Source organism: Astyanax mexicanus, chromosome 2 (assembly GCF_023375975.1).
Source record: "Astyanax mexicanus isolate ESR-SI-001 chromosome 2, AstMex3_surface, whole genome shotgun sequence".
Classification (NCBI taxonomy): Eukaryota; Metazoa; Chordata; class Actinopteri; order Characiformes; family Acestrorhamphidae; genus Astyanax; species Astyanax mexicanus.
The window spans coordinates 4,528,103-4,547,136 of NC_064409.1; the positions used below are offsets into that span (position 1 = coordinate 4,528,103).

The following is a 19,034-nucleotide window of genomic DNA, read 5'->3' on the forward strand; positions in this document are numbered from 1 at the left end:
TTAAAGTATACTAAGCCTTATTATGCTCCAGTGCACTAAAGTGTTCTTGTAGCCACATTATTAATCAGTATATTTATATTTATATTTAAAAAATTGTACTTATTACACTTAAGTTGTATAAAAATAAATAGTACAAAAGTCTTACTTAAATTGTGCTAAGTGTACTTAACTGTACTAAAATGGATTTTAAGTATACGTAATTAACATTTAAACATACTTAAACTACTTCATGTATGTAACCCCATATTTTAAATATGCTTAAAGTAAAATTATAATATATTTAACAATAATAATAATAATAATAATAATAATAATAATAATAATTACAACTGTATCAATATTTTACACCAGGTATATTAGAAATGTACTAATAATTGATGTTAAATATATGTGATCTATATTTACATTAGAGTACAGATATGCTTCTTGTTCCTGTCTTTTGTAAGTAGCACACTTAATTCTAGTATACTTTGTTGGGTATAAAAATATATTTTAATATACTGTACTACAATTTATTTACAATTATTTATAAATTTATTTATAAATGTAGTAATTTAATTTACTGTCTAAAAAGTTACATCATGCATTGCACTTTAAGTGAACTACTGTAACTACTGTTGTTTTTAACACATTTTGCTAAAAATGTACAAAAATATATTTGGAAATACTGCAAGTATTTTAGAAGTGTACTTCATAGTAGTATATTTTTTTAAATACACTATATTGTACTTTTAAAAAATCACTTTCAAACATCTAAAGAAATCATACTATTAATGTACTTTTAATATATTTTAAGTAAGTACATACATCTGTTAGTATATTTGCAGCAGACATTTCTCAGTATGTTTTAAGTACAGTTAATTATATATATTTTTCACAGGGTTTTTTGCTGTTGATGACAAAAAAAAACAGAAAAACAGAAAATTAATGAGTGCACTGCAAAGGAGAATGCTGAGCCCCACACATTTACACACACACACACACACACACACACACACACACACACACACACACACATATACATACACACATGCAACGGACGGCCTACCTGGAACATTTCCATTCGCTTTAGCAGGAACAGGCTGGGGAATAAAGCAGGCGTGTATATGTTTATTGTTTTAGACAGGCACAAAGGTGCAGGGCAGCCAGCAGATACAAACAAGCCAATATGAGTCGTGTCAGCAAAGTGCCTTCAGCTAACACGCGCTCAGATATAGCAGCGCAAAGCCTTCCGTTCCTCTATTTAAACTCACGCCGCTTCATTCAGCAAAACGCACAGCGTGCATGTACACGCAGGAAATCATTTTAAAGCTCATTTTGCACATGTTCCTACTTTGCTGCAGCGAAATGAAATCAAAGACAACTAGCAGCAATTGAAGCAAGAGGTGTATCTTTGCAGGTTTGCAGTTTCAACAAATTCTGTAATTCTGCTGTAAAAGCAAAACCACTCTTACAATAGAGAAACATCTCTATTTTAATAACAGTACTTGAGAAAACTTGAGTAAACTATTTTAAAAGTATAATTCATGCATTACTCATTGGGGCATTGGTCAGTTGCGTATCACATAGCTTGAATTAGAGTGTGTCGGTGTGTCTTTGGTATAAGAAGGGTGCAAATAAAACGCCTTGCACAGCTTGAAACGTGCAAAAAGGCATGTACTAGTTCTCTTAATTAATCATGGGTGTGTTTTGGGAGAAATGTTTTGTATCTTAACAGCGCAGCGCTTTTGTGCGTCTCAGTCTCACTGTGAAGGTACACCAGCAAAAAAGGAACAATGGAAGAGGAGAAAACACAGTAAAAATAAAGTTAAATTAACAATTAAGATAAGACATAATAGAAAATGAAATAACAAAATAATAAAACAATAATATCAGGTAAAATTACAAAAAGTTGTGATTGTGATATATTATTTAATATATAACAAGTTTCTCGATCAGTTACCCTGATTTTGCTTTTTATAGATATATGTTGGAGTAAAATGAACACTGTTGTTTTATTCTATAAATGACAGACAACATTTCTCCCAAATTCTAAATAAAAATATTGTCATTTAGAGCATTTATTTATAGCAGGAAATGAGAAATGGCTGAAATAACAATGAGCTTTCAGACCTTAAATAATGCAAAGAAAACAAGTTCATATTCATAAAGTTTTCAGAGTTCAGAAATCAATGTTTGCTGGAATAACTCTGGGTTTTAATCACAGTTTTCATGCATCTTGGCATCATGTTCTCCTCCACCAGTCTTACACACTGCTTTTGGATAACTTTATGCCTTTATAACTTTGGTTTGATTGATCATCCATCTTCCTCTTGAGCTGCATACAGTATTAAAATCCAATTTGTTAGACTGGATTGATTCCTTTATATTGTACTGAATCTCTTGTTCCTGTCTCTCTTGATTTTGATTCATTAAAAGTAGTCCGTGCGATGTCAGGAAGCCCTGTTTCTGATATATCAGTTGGTAAATCTCTCTTTTGACAGGAGCTAGATGATCTCTAAGCAGCTTAACTCTGCGTGGTTGTAGTAGCTGGATGTTGTGAGCTGCCCTGCCGGCCAAATTCACTTATTTCCATTAAACGCCCATTTATTTCACAGGTTTGCTGGGGAATAATGGTTGGCCGAGCCCCATAGTTACACAACAGTAATACACAACACTAATATTTTCACTGTATAATCTCTGTAGCAGTAATATAACCTGTTATACAGTATATCTCTATGGAAGAGTAGCGCTGCTCACCTCAGCTTAGACCCTGGGTGACCTTTTTTGTGGTATTACATCGCCTTCAGCAGTTGGTGGGGGAGCATGCCAGAATTTAAGCACGTTACCTGTAGAAACTTGAGTTTCTGATTTATTTCCAGGTGGTGAGGGTGTTATTGGATTATGTGTCTTTACGGGAAGTTCTGGTTCTTACAGCTAATGGATTGTGTTCATGTGTTCAGGGGTTTTAGTAATGGATGCTCGATTATGGTTAATCTTCATACTTAATTTGGGAGCTGTTAAACAGGTTTGACAGATATGTCAGTCTGGCCTCTTCTGGGTGTTTTTTTTTTATTATTTTATTTTTTATTTTTTGTTAAATCAGAAGAAAAAAAGCTTTTTTGACTTTATTAAAATATCCCTATAATAAAAATGACTATAATCTGGATATGGTGATGAATGCTGAGCATATCACTGTATTTCCAACCTGATATTTCACACTAATGTCAGCCTGACACTGAGACTCCTTCAGTGCTGAACAGTGTGATATTACACTGAAATGTGTAAATGTCATGAAGACCCAGCCTGTTGGGAACATCCAGGGCACTTTTAAGATGTTTATTTATTAAAATGATGTTTGTGTGTACACATTATATCCTAAAATATTGTGCTTTATCTCCTACTTCTAATTATCACATCAGGCTACTACTTTTTTGTACTGTTTTTAGCAAAAGAAAAATTCACTCTGTTCTTATTTCCCATTATATATCTACTAGAGACTGTAGATTATATCTGTTCAGTATTATTTATTTTACTTTAATCCTAAATATATGGGACATTTGGAGTTCATTATTATTAGTATCATGCCATTCTGGATTATTGATTATTATTCTGTTACAAATCTGATAAAATTCTTGTATTTTTAATATCTCAGTTAGGGGTGCCATATCATATAGTATGCAATAATAAAATTTTAATTTTAATTAATTTAATAAATTAAATATTACATTTTTTGTCATTATCGCAAAAAAAAAACCATGAAATATCACAATATTATTTTTGGCCTTTGAACCCCACTCTCTACTATCTATTATTTTTTTAATCATCTTTTCATTTGTCAGCAATCCTAATGTTTTACTTAATGTAATTATTTACATGTGTTTTGTTGATTATAATGATTTTTTAATTTGTTGATGTTAGTTAATTATAGAGGAAAAGCAAAAAAAAAAAAGACTTAAGCGTATGTAACATAAAAGCAGTCCAACATAAAAGTAAAATATTTTAAAATACATAAAGAAAGAATTTTATGTTTAAAAGTGCACTCATCATCTATTTGCACACATAGAAAACATACGCACAAACATTTTACAGAGCAGGGGTGTATCTCCATTCTCTGGAGTGATGGAGCTCCATCTATTTAGCTTTGATCTGAGTCTGAGTGGCGTTTATAACTAGCTTTAATCTCTATTAAAGCTCTGAACATTAACATTAACCTGATCTTACAGTGTTCTTATGGCTATAAATGGCTTTAAAATCCTCTCAATAAGTTTCCAACAAAGCTGATGTAAAGTAGGCTGCCAGATGTCTGCTTGCCTTGTGTCGACACCAAATGTGTAAAGTTTGGTAGAGGAGGGATAATGAGACTTATGCCTTATGAGACTAGGCCTTATGCCCCTTAACAACCATCTATGTCGTCTCATCATGCCCAACTTCAGTGTCGAACCTGACAAATGCTTTTCTAAATGATTGGACAAAACATTCCACAGACACTATAAAAGTGCCAACAGAGCTAAAAAAAAACGATGTTATTACTGGTTCTATCATTATTAGTCATTGGTGTGGCAGTGATCTAGTGTTTTAGAACATTTTAAGAACATTGTCTCATGTGTCCTCTTTTTTGTTTTTTTCTCAGCCTACCTCTGAGGTTTTGGGTGAACGTGATCAAGAACCCTCAGTTCGTGTTCGACATTCACAAGAGCAGCATCACGGATGCGTGTTTGTCCGTGGTGGCGCAGACCTTCATGGACTCCTGCTCTACATCCGAGCACCGGCTGGGCAAGGACTCGCCCTCCAACAAGCTGCTGTATGCCAAGGACATACCCAGCTACAAGAGCTGGGTGGAGAGGTGAGATGAGGCTAATGTCTGTGTGTGTGTGTGTGTTTATAGTACATACAGGACACATTATTACATATATATATATATATATATATATATATACAGTTGTGGTCAAAAGTTTACATACACTTGTAAAAAAACATAATGTTATGGCTGTCTTGAGTTTTCAATAAGTTCTACAACTCTTATTTTTCTGTGATAGAGTGATCGGAACACATACATGTTTGTCACAAAAAACAGTCATAAAATTTGGTTCTTTCATAAATTTATTATGGGTCTGCTGAAAATGTCACCAAATCTGCTGGGTCAAAAATATACATACAGCAACATTAGTATTTGGTTACATGTCCCTTGGCCATTTTCACGGCAACTAGGCGCTTTTGGTAGCCATCCACAAGCTCCTGGCAAGCTTCAGGTCGAATGTTTGACCACTCTTCTTGACAGAATTGGTGCAGTTCAGCTAAATGTGATGGTTTTCTTGCATGAACCCGTTTCTTTAGCACTGTCCACATGTTCTCAATGGGGTTTAAGTCAGGACTTTGGGAAGGCCATTCTAAAACCTTAATTCTAGCCTGGTTTAGCCATTCCTTTACCACTTTTGATGTGTGTTTTGGGTCATTGTCTTGTTGGAACACCCAACTGCGCCCAAGACCCAACCTTCGGGCTGATGGTTTTAAGTTTTCCTGCAGAATTTGGAGGTAATCCTCCTTCTTCATTATCCCATTTACTTTCTGCAAAGAACCAGTTCCACTGGCAGCAAAACATCCCCAGAGCATAATACTACCACCACCATGCTTGACAGTAGGCATGGTGTTCCTGGGATTAAAGGCCTCACCTTTTCTCCTCCAAACATATTGCTGGGTGTTGTGGCCAAACAGCTCAATTTTTGTTTCGTCTGACCAGAGAACTTTCCTCCAGAAGGTTTTATCTTTGTCCATGTGATCAGCAGCAAACTTCAGCCGAGTCTTAAGGTGCCTTTTCTGGAGCAAGGGCTTCTTTCTTGCACGGCAACCTCTCAGTCCATGGCGATGTAAAACACGCTTGACTGTGGAGACTGACACCTGTGTTCCATCAGCTTCCAAATCCTTGCAGACCTGCTTCTTGGTGATTCTTGGTTGACTCTTGACCATCCTGACCAATCTCCTCTCGGCAGCATGTGATAGCTTGCGTTTTCTTCCTGATCGTGGCAGTGACACAACTGTTCCATGCACTTTATACTTGCGTATAATTGTCTGCACAGTTGCTCTTGGGACCTGTAGCTGCTTTGAAATGGCTCCAAGTGACTTCCCTGACTTGTTCAAGTCAATAATTCGCTTTTTCAGATCCACACTGAGTTCCTTTGACTTTCCCATTGTAGCTTTTGTAGCTGAGTCTAATCACTGGGTCAAATGAGCCCTATTTAAATGGGCTCATGAGAAGTCAACAGCTGTAGTCAATCAGAATCACTTACAAGAAGTGAAGAGGCCATGACATGAAGCTAATTTGATTGACACAACTCGCTACATCACCAAAATTGACAAATTTTGTTGCTGTATGTATATTTTTGACCCAGCAGATTTGGTGACATTTTCAGCAGACCCATAATAAATTTATGAAAGAACCAAATTTTATGACTGTTTTTTGTGACAAACATGTATGTGTTCCGATCACTCTATCACAGAAAAATAAGAGTTGTAGAACTTATTGAAAACTCAAGACAGCCATAACATTATGTTTTTTTACAAGTGTATGTAAACTTTTGACCACAACTGTATATATATATATATATATATATATATATATATATATATATATATATATATATATATATATATATGTAGTACTCATTGTTGCTGTTTTTCCTTTTTTATCATTTTAATCTGGCTTCCTTATTGGACCAATAGAAATGCTTCAAAACTGATTAGAAGTGATAAATTATGTTATTTCAGCTGTTCTGTGCAGATTTTCGTATGGGTAATATACCTCCATAAATGTATACAGACAAACAGGCAAAAACCAGGACAGACAGGTTATACAGACCAACAAGGAGACAAACATATATATGTATACAACTGTGAGGATCTTAATAATTCTGTCTAAGGGATTATGTTGCTATCTGGTTGGTTGGTTGGTTGGTTGGTTGGTTGGATGGATGGATGGATTGATTGATAGTTGGTTGGTTGGTTGGTTGGTTGGTTGGTTGGTTGGTTGGTTGGTTGGTTGGTTGGTTGGTTGGTTAGTTGGATGGATGGATGGATGGATGGATGGATGGATGGATGGATGGATGGATGGATGGATGGATGGATGGATGGATGGATGGATGGATGGATGGATGGATGGATGAAAAGGGGGTAGGGGTGCATGATGATCAGTGATGGCATAGTTACTGTAATCTTATTACTAATTACCCCTTTGAAAAGTAACTTAGTTACTTTATAGATTACTTGATTTTAAAAGTAACTAAGTTACTTCAAAGTAACTTTTAAGTTACTGATGCTTTAAAATAACAGTTTTGAAGATTGAAGATTCGCTCCACATTTGGGACTCCAAACATTTCTTCACATCTGACATTTTAAACAATATATTCTAATATTTTTAAAGCTAGTTAGCACAACGTGAACAACCAACCTTGATATTGTCATTTTTATCTGATACAAACTCAGAAATTGTAAAGATTTATTGAGCCAAACTGATGTGGAGTCTGGTTATCAGTCTTAGATGGTGGGGGATCTTTTATAAAGCTAGTGGGCCACTGTGGGTTAAAAAATATGAATTCAATTCCTCTTTCTACATGGGAAGAAAGAAAGTAGTAGCTTTACTACTCTACTGAACGCTGGGCCTGGGCCTTAGTCTGCATCAATTATTAGTAACTGAGTAATATGCCTGCAGGGTAAGGGGTTAAATGGAAAACTCATGAAGAAAGCGCATGAGTGTGTGTGTCTCTGTGTGTGTGCATCTGTGTGTGTGTGTTGAAGGGGTGGTGTGCTTCAGAAGACTAATGATGTGCTAACACACTATCCCTCATCAGGCTAATAGCACTTGTAGAGTGATTGGATTCTTATAATTCAAGGGCTTTAATTGCAGTAAATGGTAGCTGCCAGGGACGGCTGTACGTAATGTACTACAGTAGAACGAGGGGGCGCGCCTGACGCACACACACACACACACACGCGACACACAGATGCTGGGAGACGAAAAGTTGGAAGAAAAATGACCGGTGTGTTTCTACACAAATAGAAAAAAAACAGAACTGTGGAAATGGATGGTTTTGTGCTGACCTTAATAGACACAGCGTGCAGCGATGAGGGAGAGCCGTAACCCGAGAGAGTGAGCCTGAGTGCTCGGTAATTTGTTAAAATGAGACTTTTATTATGTTTGTTTGGTGGGGGTAGTGTTTAATAAAAGATGGAGGTTTGAGAGACGCTGTGAAGTGTTTGCTCTGACTGCTTTCGCCTTTGGGAATTTGTTTCCTGCGATTGTAAAAAATTAGGAGGGTGGAGGGGGGTTGTGGGGGCGGTATCAGAATGGTATCACAATGCTGAGGGCATTGTTCATAATGCTGCATGCAGGTAGTAGCTACCACTGACCATGTTCTTTTCTGTACGTTCTGAAAAAGAAGCGTGCCCTGGGGGTTACTAAAGTGCTTTTTTTTATTATTATCATTATTATTATTATTATTTCCGCATTTCTTTGTTTAATTTTATTTGTGGCCTCAGTAAATAAGACCCTGACACAAAGGGGGCTGGGAATAAACACGCAACCCATTTATTTGCTTGATTGTTTGTTTGTAACTGAAATCAATACCATGCTTCACGCGTATTTCATAGAGAGGCCTGTAGCTGTAATTCTGACAGCGGCAGATAAATGGTTGCTTTGATTGCCTCGGTATGGAGCATGACTGTTTGGCAGTGCCGAACCAATCTTGCCTCTGGCACGAATAACAGGAGTGTACCACAGTAGCTCCAGCCAGTGGACAATGACGACTGTGGAGGAATAAGTGTGGCTCCACACAAGCTCTATTGTGCGGCAGAGGATTCGTCTGGTCAGTCAGACGTGAGCTACAGTATATCAGAGACATACAATAACCTAACCAGACAGAAAAGAGGCCAATCATGATGGCCAAGCACCATGCTCATACTGGTGTATGGTAATTTACTCCAGCATAACCACCCTGCATGCAAGCCAAGCGGATAATGAACCGAGTGGTCCAACAATTTAAAGTGCTTTCCTACTATGGTTCGAATCCCGGTCATGCCCTAAAAGAGATCACAATTGCTTTGTCTTGCTCTCTCTGAGTGGGTACAGTACAGTAGATGGTGGGCGCTCTTTCCCCTCATCACCTCTAGGGTGATGTGGAGCAGCACAAGTCTGCGTCTGTGAGCTGATGCATCAGAACCGAGTCGCTGTGCTTTCCTCCCAGCGTTAGCGCTGTGATGCTACTCGGCAATGCTACAGCATCAGCAGCAGTTCGAGAAAAAAAAAGTAAACCAATAAGAGAAGCATTAAAGAAATAATGTGGTTGAAGGTCAAAACTGAAGTAATCCATTCTCTGAAGGAGGCTGCAGGAACAAGTCTAACTTTCCTGTCTTTATATACTTGAATGTATATAATTTTTTTCCAAAACCTCACTAACATCACGCTACTTATGTGTGAACATATCATTAATAAATATGTTCTATCAAACTCTACATCAACAAAATCCGGTCAGCAAGTTGGTTTCCATTTTCTTGGCGAGAGGTTACTACCGCTTACACTCGTTACGATGTGTTCCATCCATAGGGTCATTTCTACAGCAATTATCAACAGGTTAGCCTTGAGTCCTGTATCAACCCAAAACAGCCTCTTACAGCATTTATATTTAGTATTAAATTCAGTGTGAAAGTTTGGGCACCTCCCTTGACCTCCACACTTCCCCTGAAGTTTCTTCATAGTGTTCTGCACTAAAGAAAGTGCAAGATTTATGGTCGGATAACAACTTTTTGGTTTGATTAGCTACTTTTTATTAATAAAAAAGATCAAGTGTGTTGTTTTGCCAATGGTGGCCAAATAGTCATACAGGATATACTATAATGTACAGTATATGTAGGTATATCTAAAACTTTATAGTTTATTTTTGTCCAGTGATGAAAGTCAAGCTCTTGATGATCAAAAACAAAACAGTAGATTAGTTGATTACTAGTACTGTATTTTTCTGACTATAAGGCACATCAAATTATAAGGCGACATTATTAAGGATGCTTACATCGAAGTGGGTTAGGCTAGGGTGTCACCAAGGGAAAAAACCTAAGAAACAAAACTGTAATTCTTACAAAAAACATTTTTTTAAAGTCAAAAGAGCACTGGATGTTAATCTACACAGATTTCTCTCCTAAGAACTGTTTATTTGGGTGAATAAAGTGCTTCCATTTATTTACAGTAAGCTTAGATTTCCAATATTTTGTCTAAGGGTTAGTTTTTTTGTGAAGTTTCCCCAGTACTAATGCTGGGAGCAGCAGCATTAGCATTAAAGTAAATGCAGCCCAACAGTGCTCGACTGAGGAACCCTGAGTGTTCTGGTTCCAGCTAGTGGTTTGTCTCACCTAGCTTGTTTTAACAATGCAAACACGCAGACTACAGTTCGATATAATCTCCTCTGAATGGCGAAAGAGCTAGCGCTGCAGTTAGCGGCTAATGCTAATGCTGCTGCACCTAGCCTTGGTTCTGGAGAGAAACTTTACTGAAAACTCACTGTTTTAATGATGTACTTCAGCGTTAGAGTGGCTTTACTGCTCCTTAATCTTAACCTGACTGGTAGAATTCATATTAAATAGAAAATGAAAAGATTTAAAAGTAATTTTAAGTAATTTTAAGGTAGTCAAAACTAATACTATCTACAAAACTATAATAAAACTACTGTTATACTGTGTCTAACTGTGCTACAGAGGGGCTACAGAGTCTTGTGCTTTGTGTTCCACTGTCTGTTTCTCATGTTGAACACTCTCTCGGTCAGCGCTGCTGCTGCTGCTGCTGATGATGATAGCCTCATGGCGCACTGCAGCATCACATCTGACACCAAAGGTGGTCGCAGGGGTCGCACACACACACACACACACGCACACAAACACACACCCTGTGTTGCGCACAAGTTGGCACAGTTTAGGAATTAAAAATGTAAATGACCTGCCTTAATTAAAGAGTTGACGGTGACACTGCAGCTGCTGCTGACAGTGACTGATTGCTTTGAGCCTCCTGAAGACAGAAGGCTGCGTGCATGCCGGCGTGTGTGTGTTTTTGTGTGTGTGTGTGTGTGTGTGTTTACGTGCACACTTGTGTTAAGTACAGTTTAGGTATTCCTGGCATCCTATAGGTTTTGCTGATGCCTCTAAAGCAGCTTTTCAAGGACATCAGCTCATTAACAGTCATTGCCATCCGCTGCCGGCTGAAGACGTGCAGTCAGTGAAAGTAAATGTAAGATTGATTTTGAGGGTCAAGACAGCTGTCAGTCAAACTCTCTGCCTGTTGCTCTTTGCAACGCTTCCTCCCTAAAGCGCTGCCTGAAGAAAGGGTCTTTTTTTATTGTGCTAAAGTGAAAATACAGTAGGTCATATTCCTGACGTCGTATTTTTATCTTTTTAAAACAACACTGACACTTTTCCCACACTACTTATACATGCTGCTCGTGTAAAAATGCTCTCTGGACTCTCTGGATGTTGCTGCTACTTTCCTTCTCTCTCTGTATTATGTGTATTTATCTTTTTCCTATATTTTTCTGACTATATGGTGTCTATTTAACATCTTTTCTATAAGCGTCTATTTTCTGGTCTATTTTCACCTGATTATAAGGCGCATTTTATGTGACACTAGTAACGAATATTAGGAACAGGGGTGTCACCAATATTTTCCTTTTAATTCCGCAGAAAAACTTAGCTAAGTTCAGTAAACAAAACTATAATTCAAAAAATCAGATTAGATTTCTAAACAGAGTGCTAAACAGATTTCTCTCCTGAAAACTGTTTATTTGGGTCAGTAAATTGCTAAAGCGTTAACTTACAGCAAACTAACATTTCTAGATTTCACTAAAGCTGTAGCATTAGCATTAGCATGTAACTGCTAGTGTTTAGCGATTAATGCCAGCCAACAGCGCTATACTGAGAAACCCTGAGTGTTCTGATAAGCCAGGGTGATATTAGCTAGCGGTTTCTCCCGTATACCTTGTATCTTTACCATATTTTTATATATAAGGTTCATCGGATTATAAGGTGCATTTTATGTGACACAAGTACAGTAACTAGTAGTAGGAACAGGGATGTTGCCATGTTTTCCTTCTAATTCAGCAGAAAAGTTAGGTTAAGTTGAGTAAACAAAACTGTAATTCAAAAACTGGATGCTGGATGTGAATCTACACAGATTTCTCTCCTGAAAACTGTTTATTTGGGTCAGTAAAGTGCTAAAGCGTTAATTTACAGCAAACTAACATTTCTAGATTTCACTAAAGCTGTAGCATTAGCATTAGCAGCTAACTGCTAGTCTTTAGCGGTTAATGCCATCTGACAGTGCTACACTGAAGAACCCTGTGTGTTCCAGTAAGCCAGGGTGATATTAGCTAGCGGTTCGTCCCACGTAGCTTGTGTTAACATGAGTCCAATATACTCACCTTTGAACAGCAAAAGAGCTAGCGCTTAGTTCCGTTAGCAGCTAATGTTAATTAGCAGCAGTGCTAGCCGGGGTTAGCAGCAGGCTACAAGCCGATAATACTCACCAGTGGATGGCCAAAAAGCTAGTGTTAGCAGCTAATGCTAATAATGCTGGAGAACTAAACTGAAACTCTTTAATAACACTTTAATAACAACTTCAGTGGAGTGGCTTTACTGCTTTAAAAAAGAGCACTGATGTTTTTTGCCAAAATAAAAGGACTTTAAGTGCGCCTTATAGTGCAAAAAATATGGTATAACTTTTTTATTTGATTTTATTTGATTTTATTTTTGTTCCACCTCATGTACCACATGTGATGTGAATGTCAATAAAGTCTCCTTGAATTCTGAACCTGCAGCAGACATCTATAATTAACAATCATGTGTGTTTGTGTGTGTTTTTACAGATACTACTCAGACATCAATAAGATGCCTGCCATCAGCGACCAGGATATGAACGCTTACCTGGCCGAGCAGTCCCGTATGCATATGAACGAGTTCAACACCATGAGCTCCCTCAGTGAGATCTACTCCTACGTGGGAAAATATGCAGAGGAGGTACGTACCACCTTAAATTCATTGTTTTTATGTTTGTTCATTATTTAAAAATGTTTTGCATTGTAGATACTAATAATACAGTCTTCCAAACTAGGAAGAAAAAAATATGGATTTATTTAGTAGACAAAAAGACCAGAATATGTTTTTATTTTATTTTATATACATATTCAGAGTAGCACCTCTTGCTTAGATGCTCATTTTCTCAGTCAGTTTTATGAGGTGGAGTCACCTGGAGTTCAGGTTTTCAGTTAACAGCTGTGCTGAACTCATCAAGAGTTAATTACTTGAATTTCTTGCCTCTTAATAAAGTGTTTGAGAGCATCAGTTAAAGTAAAGTAGTGAAGAGGTAGAGTTACAGGTATACAGTGAATAGTGAATATTTGAGTAATGTTCTAATCTATATTATGAGAAGCAAGAAATACTCAACTAAGTAAAGAAAAGAAATACTTGAAGGTCACTCAAGTTTGAAAGAAAGTTTCCTCAAGTGGAGTCGAGTGCAAAGACCATGAAAAACATTATGATGATAAAACTGGCACTCATCAGGATCAGCCCAGGAAAGGAAGAGCAAGAGTTTTCTTTAGTTGGATATTGGGATGTAATTAGAGGAAAAGAGTGATGTGGTTTGTATATGTAATTATTTAGCAATCAAAAAAAGTGTCAAACAAACCAGAATATGTTTTTATTTTATTTTATAATTATATTCAGAGTAGCACCTTTATTATGGCAAAAACTACTCAACTAAGTAAGTAAAGAAAAAAACATTTTAGGAAAAAATGAAGGTCAGTCAGAACTCCTTAAGTGCGGTCGAGTGTAAAGACCATCAAAAATCTTGTAATGATGAAACTGGCACTCATCAGGATCGGCCCAGGAAAGGAAGAGCAAGAATTTCCTCTGTTGCAGTATTTTGGTTTGTTTAACCCTTGTAAGTTACTACATGATTCCTTAACCCTTGTGTGGTGTTCATATTTTTATTACTTGTTTACTTTGTTACTTGTATTTAATTCAGCAAAATTAAGCAATTTTACATTAAAATGCTTTACACATGCTCGCTTCACCTAAATTGCAAGCAATATAAACAGCTTACATGGTTAATATTTGCCTTTTACCTTTCTTATGTTACATTTCTTTCAAAAAGTGCTACTCTTTTTTTATTAGTTTTTTAATAAAATGTAAAAGAAAATGAATTAAACTCAAGATATGAGTAGAACATTTGTTTAGTTTCAAATTTACAAATGAAGCAATGTTTATTAGCCCTTGGCCAAACATACTGTATGTAATATAAATGTCTATTGGGGGGGGTGTACAGTGTGTGTTTATCAAAAATTTGTTTTGATATATGTTTTTCACAAAAAATGAGACAATGCCAATGAGTTTGAGTTAGAAAAAAACATTTTCTAGTATCATTTGATGAAAAATGAAAACGGGTCCCACAGACCCGAACACCACACAAGGGTTAAGTGTCCATTAAAAATGTAGGACAAAAATGTAAAAAATAATCATTGAATGATAAGGTGCATCCATACTTTGGTCATTTTAAAGAAGAGTGAGGATATTGGGATGTGATTAGAGGAGAAGAGTGATGTGGTTTGTCGTTGCGTGACTGACGTGGCCTCTCCCTCCGGCAGATTGTGTGTGCGCTGGAGCAGGATGACGCTGCCAGGAAACAGAGACTGGCCTTCAAGCTGGAACAGGTGGTCGCCTTCATGAGCCTGGAGAGCTGAGGACCACGTCTCCCAGAGCGCACTGGGAGATCCGTCAGAAACCGAGCCGTGCCTGAGCGAATACCTGTCCATCTATCTCATCTCTTCTTCTTATTGTTTTTTTTTTTTGTTCATTTTTCCGCAAACCCACTTCTTTGTACCTTCCTTGAAAATCCAACCAACCTATCAACCAATCAACCCACCGAGAACCCACATCGCATTAGCTCTGCTTCCTAGATGAGTAGAGAAGGAGCCATGGAGCTGGAGACTACTACTACATTACCCATGATGCAATGGGAAGGAAGGGGATTGGCTCCTGGCCCCCTTAGGAGGAGAGGTGGTCGCCTGCAAAACTCCACCTCCGCCTCAGCGGCGTCCTCTGTCCTTCCCTTCGAAAAGGAATAAAAGCGGAACAAAAAAAAATAAAAACGAACTGTTACATTTATGTTGCCTTCAAAAATATAGCTGTTAAGCAAAGTGTTTCAGACCACAATGTTGGGTGTTTTGATTTCGTTCAGACTTTCTGACTAAGGTAGTGTATGATGCTACTGTAGAGTCCAGTCAATTGTAGTACCAAAACACAGAGAAAACGGTATCTGTCGGTACTGCCAGACTAGCGGGACTGCAGACCAATGGGTCACGATGAAAAATAAAACAAAAACTGAAAAAAAAAATTAAAAAAAATAAACTTGAATCCCGAGAAGATTGTGTAGAGTTTACAAGACAGATGTCTGTCTATATGTTCTACATATCTTGAGAGTGCTTAAAAGAAAAAACAGTCACAAAAGAAGAAAGAACACTGCAAATGTCTCTCTCTGCTGTCGTTTAAACAAAGAAAGAAAGGAGGAAGGGATTGAGGGAGGGATGTGTGTTTAAACCACTAGGGTTCATCGTACGAGGAGGGGCGGCACTTTTGGCCTCCCCTGACTCGACTGGATCCTGACTGACTGTGAAACTTTTGAGTGTATCTTTGTGGCGTTTCTGCTGTTCTCCCGAGAGAGAGCATCCTAGCATTCGTCCAGCTTTAGCACATTACGGAAATTACGGAACTGAACCCTGTCTTATCAAGAAGAAGAAGAAGAAGAAGCAGAAAAGAAAAGAAATGAAAAGCCAAGGTTTGATCGAAACTGACACACAACACAAGCACATGTACAAACAAAAAAACAAACAAACAGAACCTCAAGCAAGCAAAGACCCTCCTCCTCTTAGCCTCGCTCTTCACAAAGCCAGGCCATGTCTGGGGGCTTTCTTTGGGCTTTCTAAATGAGAGAGTGAGTGAGTGAGTGAGTGATTGAGTGAGTAAAGAAAGAAGGATGGAGGTCATTCTTCTACTCTATTCTACTCTATTCTTAGTTTAACAAAAAGATAAAAATAAAAAAGCACACATTCTCTAGCTGCCTCAGATTGCAGATCCGTGGACTGGAGCTAGACGCTTATTGAAGACTGGACTGTTGCTCTAAAAGACGGCAGGATTAAAGCGTGTAATGTAAAGTAAAGTAAAGTGTGTATGAGAGAAAGAGAAAAAGAGAGAGATAAAAGACAAGAGAGAGTGCAGAGAGAATGCAGTCGTTCAGAGTCGTTCACTGCCACACTCACACAGAGAAAGAGAGAAAGAGAGAGAAAGAGAGAGTCCACACGAAACGCTCTGGAAACACTAGGAAGACTCGAAAGATGAAACATGAAGAACCAGATATAAAAATTGGTCAGCAGAAAAAAAAATAAACCAAAGGATGAAAAACAGAACACAAGGTGGACAGGTGCGAAAGAGAGATGCTGACGAGAAAACGAACAAAGCGCTTTTGGTACTCAACCTGGCAGTCCGCAGGGCGCGCAACCAAAGGTCTATCTGCCGTCTGCAGAGTTTGAACCTCCGAACAGCAGAGTTTGAGCCTCTAGTCACCCATGCTGGTGAGACTTGATGAGAAGTTTTCTTTGCACACGATGGATCGATAGATCGATGGACTGATGATGAGTTCTTGTAAGGAAACCCTGACCCCTGAGTGTAAGGGCTCGCTCCTGCTTAAGTGTACAGTCTGATCGAGGCGATCTCCTGGCTTGGCCCCTTTCCTGAAACACGTCCCAGCGCTTCTAGGTCCTTGTCATGGTCGTGATTGCCATTGTTGCGTTGTTGCGCTGTTGCTTTGTTGCGTTGTTGTCTTTTGGGGCAGTCTTGAAGCCTTTAGGGTCCCCAGGCAACCAGCAACCAGCACCCGCAACCGAACAGCGCAGAGAGACGTAGACACGTAGAGACACCGTACACCCGTCGACTGTAACCTCGACAAAAAGGGACAGAGAGACCGCCAGGCTGCCCTCTTTGTCCATTAACCTCTGACCTTTCTTTTGCCTTGACAGAGTGCTCCAATGTGGTGATTTGAATGTGCAGAGACCAGTCGTGGTCCACTTGGGTACTTTTGGCTTTTTAAGCGCATGTACTTCAATTTAAACTTCGTAAAAAATAAAAGAGGAAAAAAAAAAACGAAAATAGAGAAAAACAAGCCTTGCTAAATGATGATGTGGATGTGTTCTTTTCTTTCTTTTGCTTGGAAGAACAAGACGGAGGGAAAAAAATAATAATAATAAATAATAAATAATAATAAATAGCTGCAACTTCTGTTAAGGTGGAACCTTTATCCCGCTCACCTGCTCAACGGTCATCCTCATGTTTTGTGGAAGTGTTATAAATAATAATTATGATTATGATTACAATAAGATTTAAGAATTAAACCATCGATACCGTAAGCAAATATAGTATATATACCCTTGCATGTTGACCTATTTGGATGTTATGAAATGGAACTGCCTTGCAAAGCTATTTATCTAACGCTACTAGGAATTCTTATTCTGAACAATAAAGAGAAGGAGAAAAAAAAGAGAAAAGCAGACAAAAAAAACAAAAACTCTTCTTTTAGACCATCACAGGATAGTTAGTTGTTACATCGGCATCCATCTCTCCCATGCAGAGAAATCTCCATTCGCAGTCCCTCAGGTAGATCCTCCTTTTGATGAGTTGTCAAGCCACAGTCCTTCATGTTCATGTTGAACAAGTGCACAATAATACTACTTTTACTATAGCAGTAACTACGACACCACCATGAAGAGAGAGACCCATTTAAAGCCAGAGAAGCTACAGCTACAAGGTTCTCAAAAAAAAAAAAATATATATATATATATATATATATATACATATATATATATATATATATATATATATATATATATGTATATATATATTTATATATTTATATATATACATATATATATATATATACGCACATGATAGATGCGTCAGTCACTTCATTCACTACTGTTCTACTGGTTTTACTGTGGTTTTATTTTATGTTTTGTTTAATTTCTGGGGTTTTTTTATTTTATATATATATATATATATATTTTTTTTTTTTTGACTTTGTTATTACAGTAAAACAGTAAAAAAAAAAATAACGAGTGTAAATATATTAGGTCCAAATATCAGCTTCAGATTGTCAGATGTCTAGAAAGGTAGAGTCTAGAGATTGCTAGAGAGTTTTTTTTTTTTATTTAATTAAATTTTTTTTTTCTGCTTGATTAATTTTCTTTATTTTTATATTTTATTTTTTTGTTACCATCTTTTTCATATCTGCGACTGTTTTGAGCTCTCTTTAAAAAGAGCTCGCTTGAGTGTCCTTTATTTGGTGTCACTCAAATCTAAAAAATATAAAAAATGAAAAAACACACACACGGGGTATCATGAGGTAGATCTCCCACTCTGGCGCACTACTGCTCTACATATTAAACCTTCTGAAAAAAAAAAACAAAAAAAAAAATGCAGTTCTTCAAATTTGACGCTGAAAAAAACCCAACTGTGAATGTTTGTTTGAAGTGTTGTGTAATTGAGCGTGGTGAACAATTGTGTTGAGATATTACCCTGCAGTGAACCTGAAGGATGTGCATCTGAGCAGCGGAGACTTCAAATGAACTGTCAGTTGTAATATCTGCTGAATAATTGGCTGTAAAACGAATCCGATTCCGCGTGTTGGAGAAAGCGACCGTTCCCAGATCCCCCCATGACTCTACCCCCTGTGTTCTGTCTGTGTTTTTTTTATGTTTATCTCCATCTTCCATGTACTGCCACGTGTCGTCCGGCAGGTCCGACCCTTCTGTCTGTAAAGGACCTGATAAAGCTTCCACCTTTAACGTTTTGTAAGAACTACAAATGTCCTTCTAGCTCAGTGTTCTAGCAGGTGTTTCAGAGAGCCCTTAGAAAAAGACTTTTACTATTTCCAGATCTGACGAGAGATAAAAGAATGATCTTAGTAGGAGGAGGAGAAACGA

At 37.6% G+C, this 19,034-nt stretch overlaps 1 protein-coding gene and 1 long non-coding RNA gene across 2 annotated transcripts in view; both read left to right on the top strand.

Annotated features, from left to right (window-relative positions):
* plxna4 (plexin A4) overlaps positions 1-17,695 on the top strand; it is a 459,159-nt gene extending 441,464 nt beyond the window's left edge. The window contains exons 30-32 of the mRNA XM_022671791.2: positions 4,613-4,825; positions 12,873-13,023; positions 14,649-17,695. Coding sequence (XP_022527512.2) covers positions 4,613-4,825; positions 12,873-13,023; positions 14,649-14,744 — 460 coding nt within the window. The 3' untranslated portion in view covers positions 14,745-17,695. The remainder of the gene's footprint in view (positions 1-4,612; positions 4,826-12,872; positions 13,024-14,648) is intronic.
* Positions 1-19,034, top strand: part of LOC125799091 (uncharacterized) — a 515,567-nt gene that overhangs the window by 473,817 nt on the left and 22,716 nt on the right. The gene's annotated exons all lie outside the window — the stretch shown is intronic.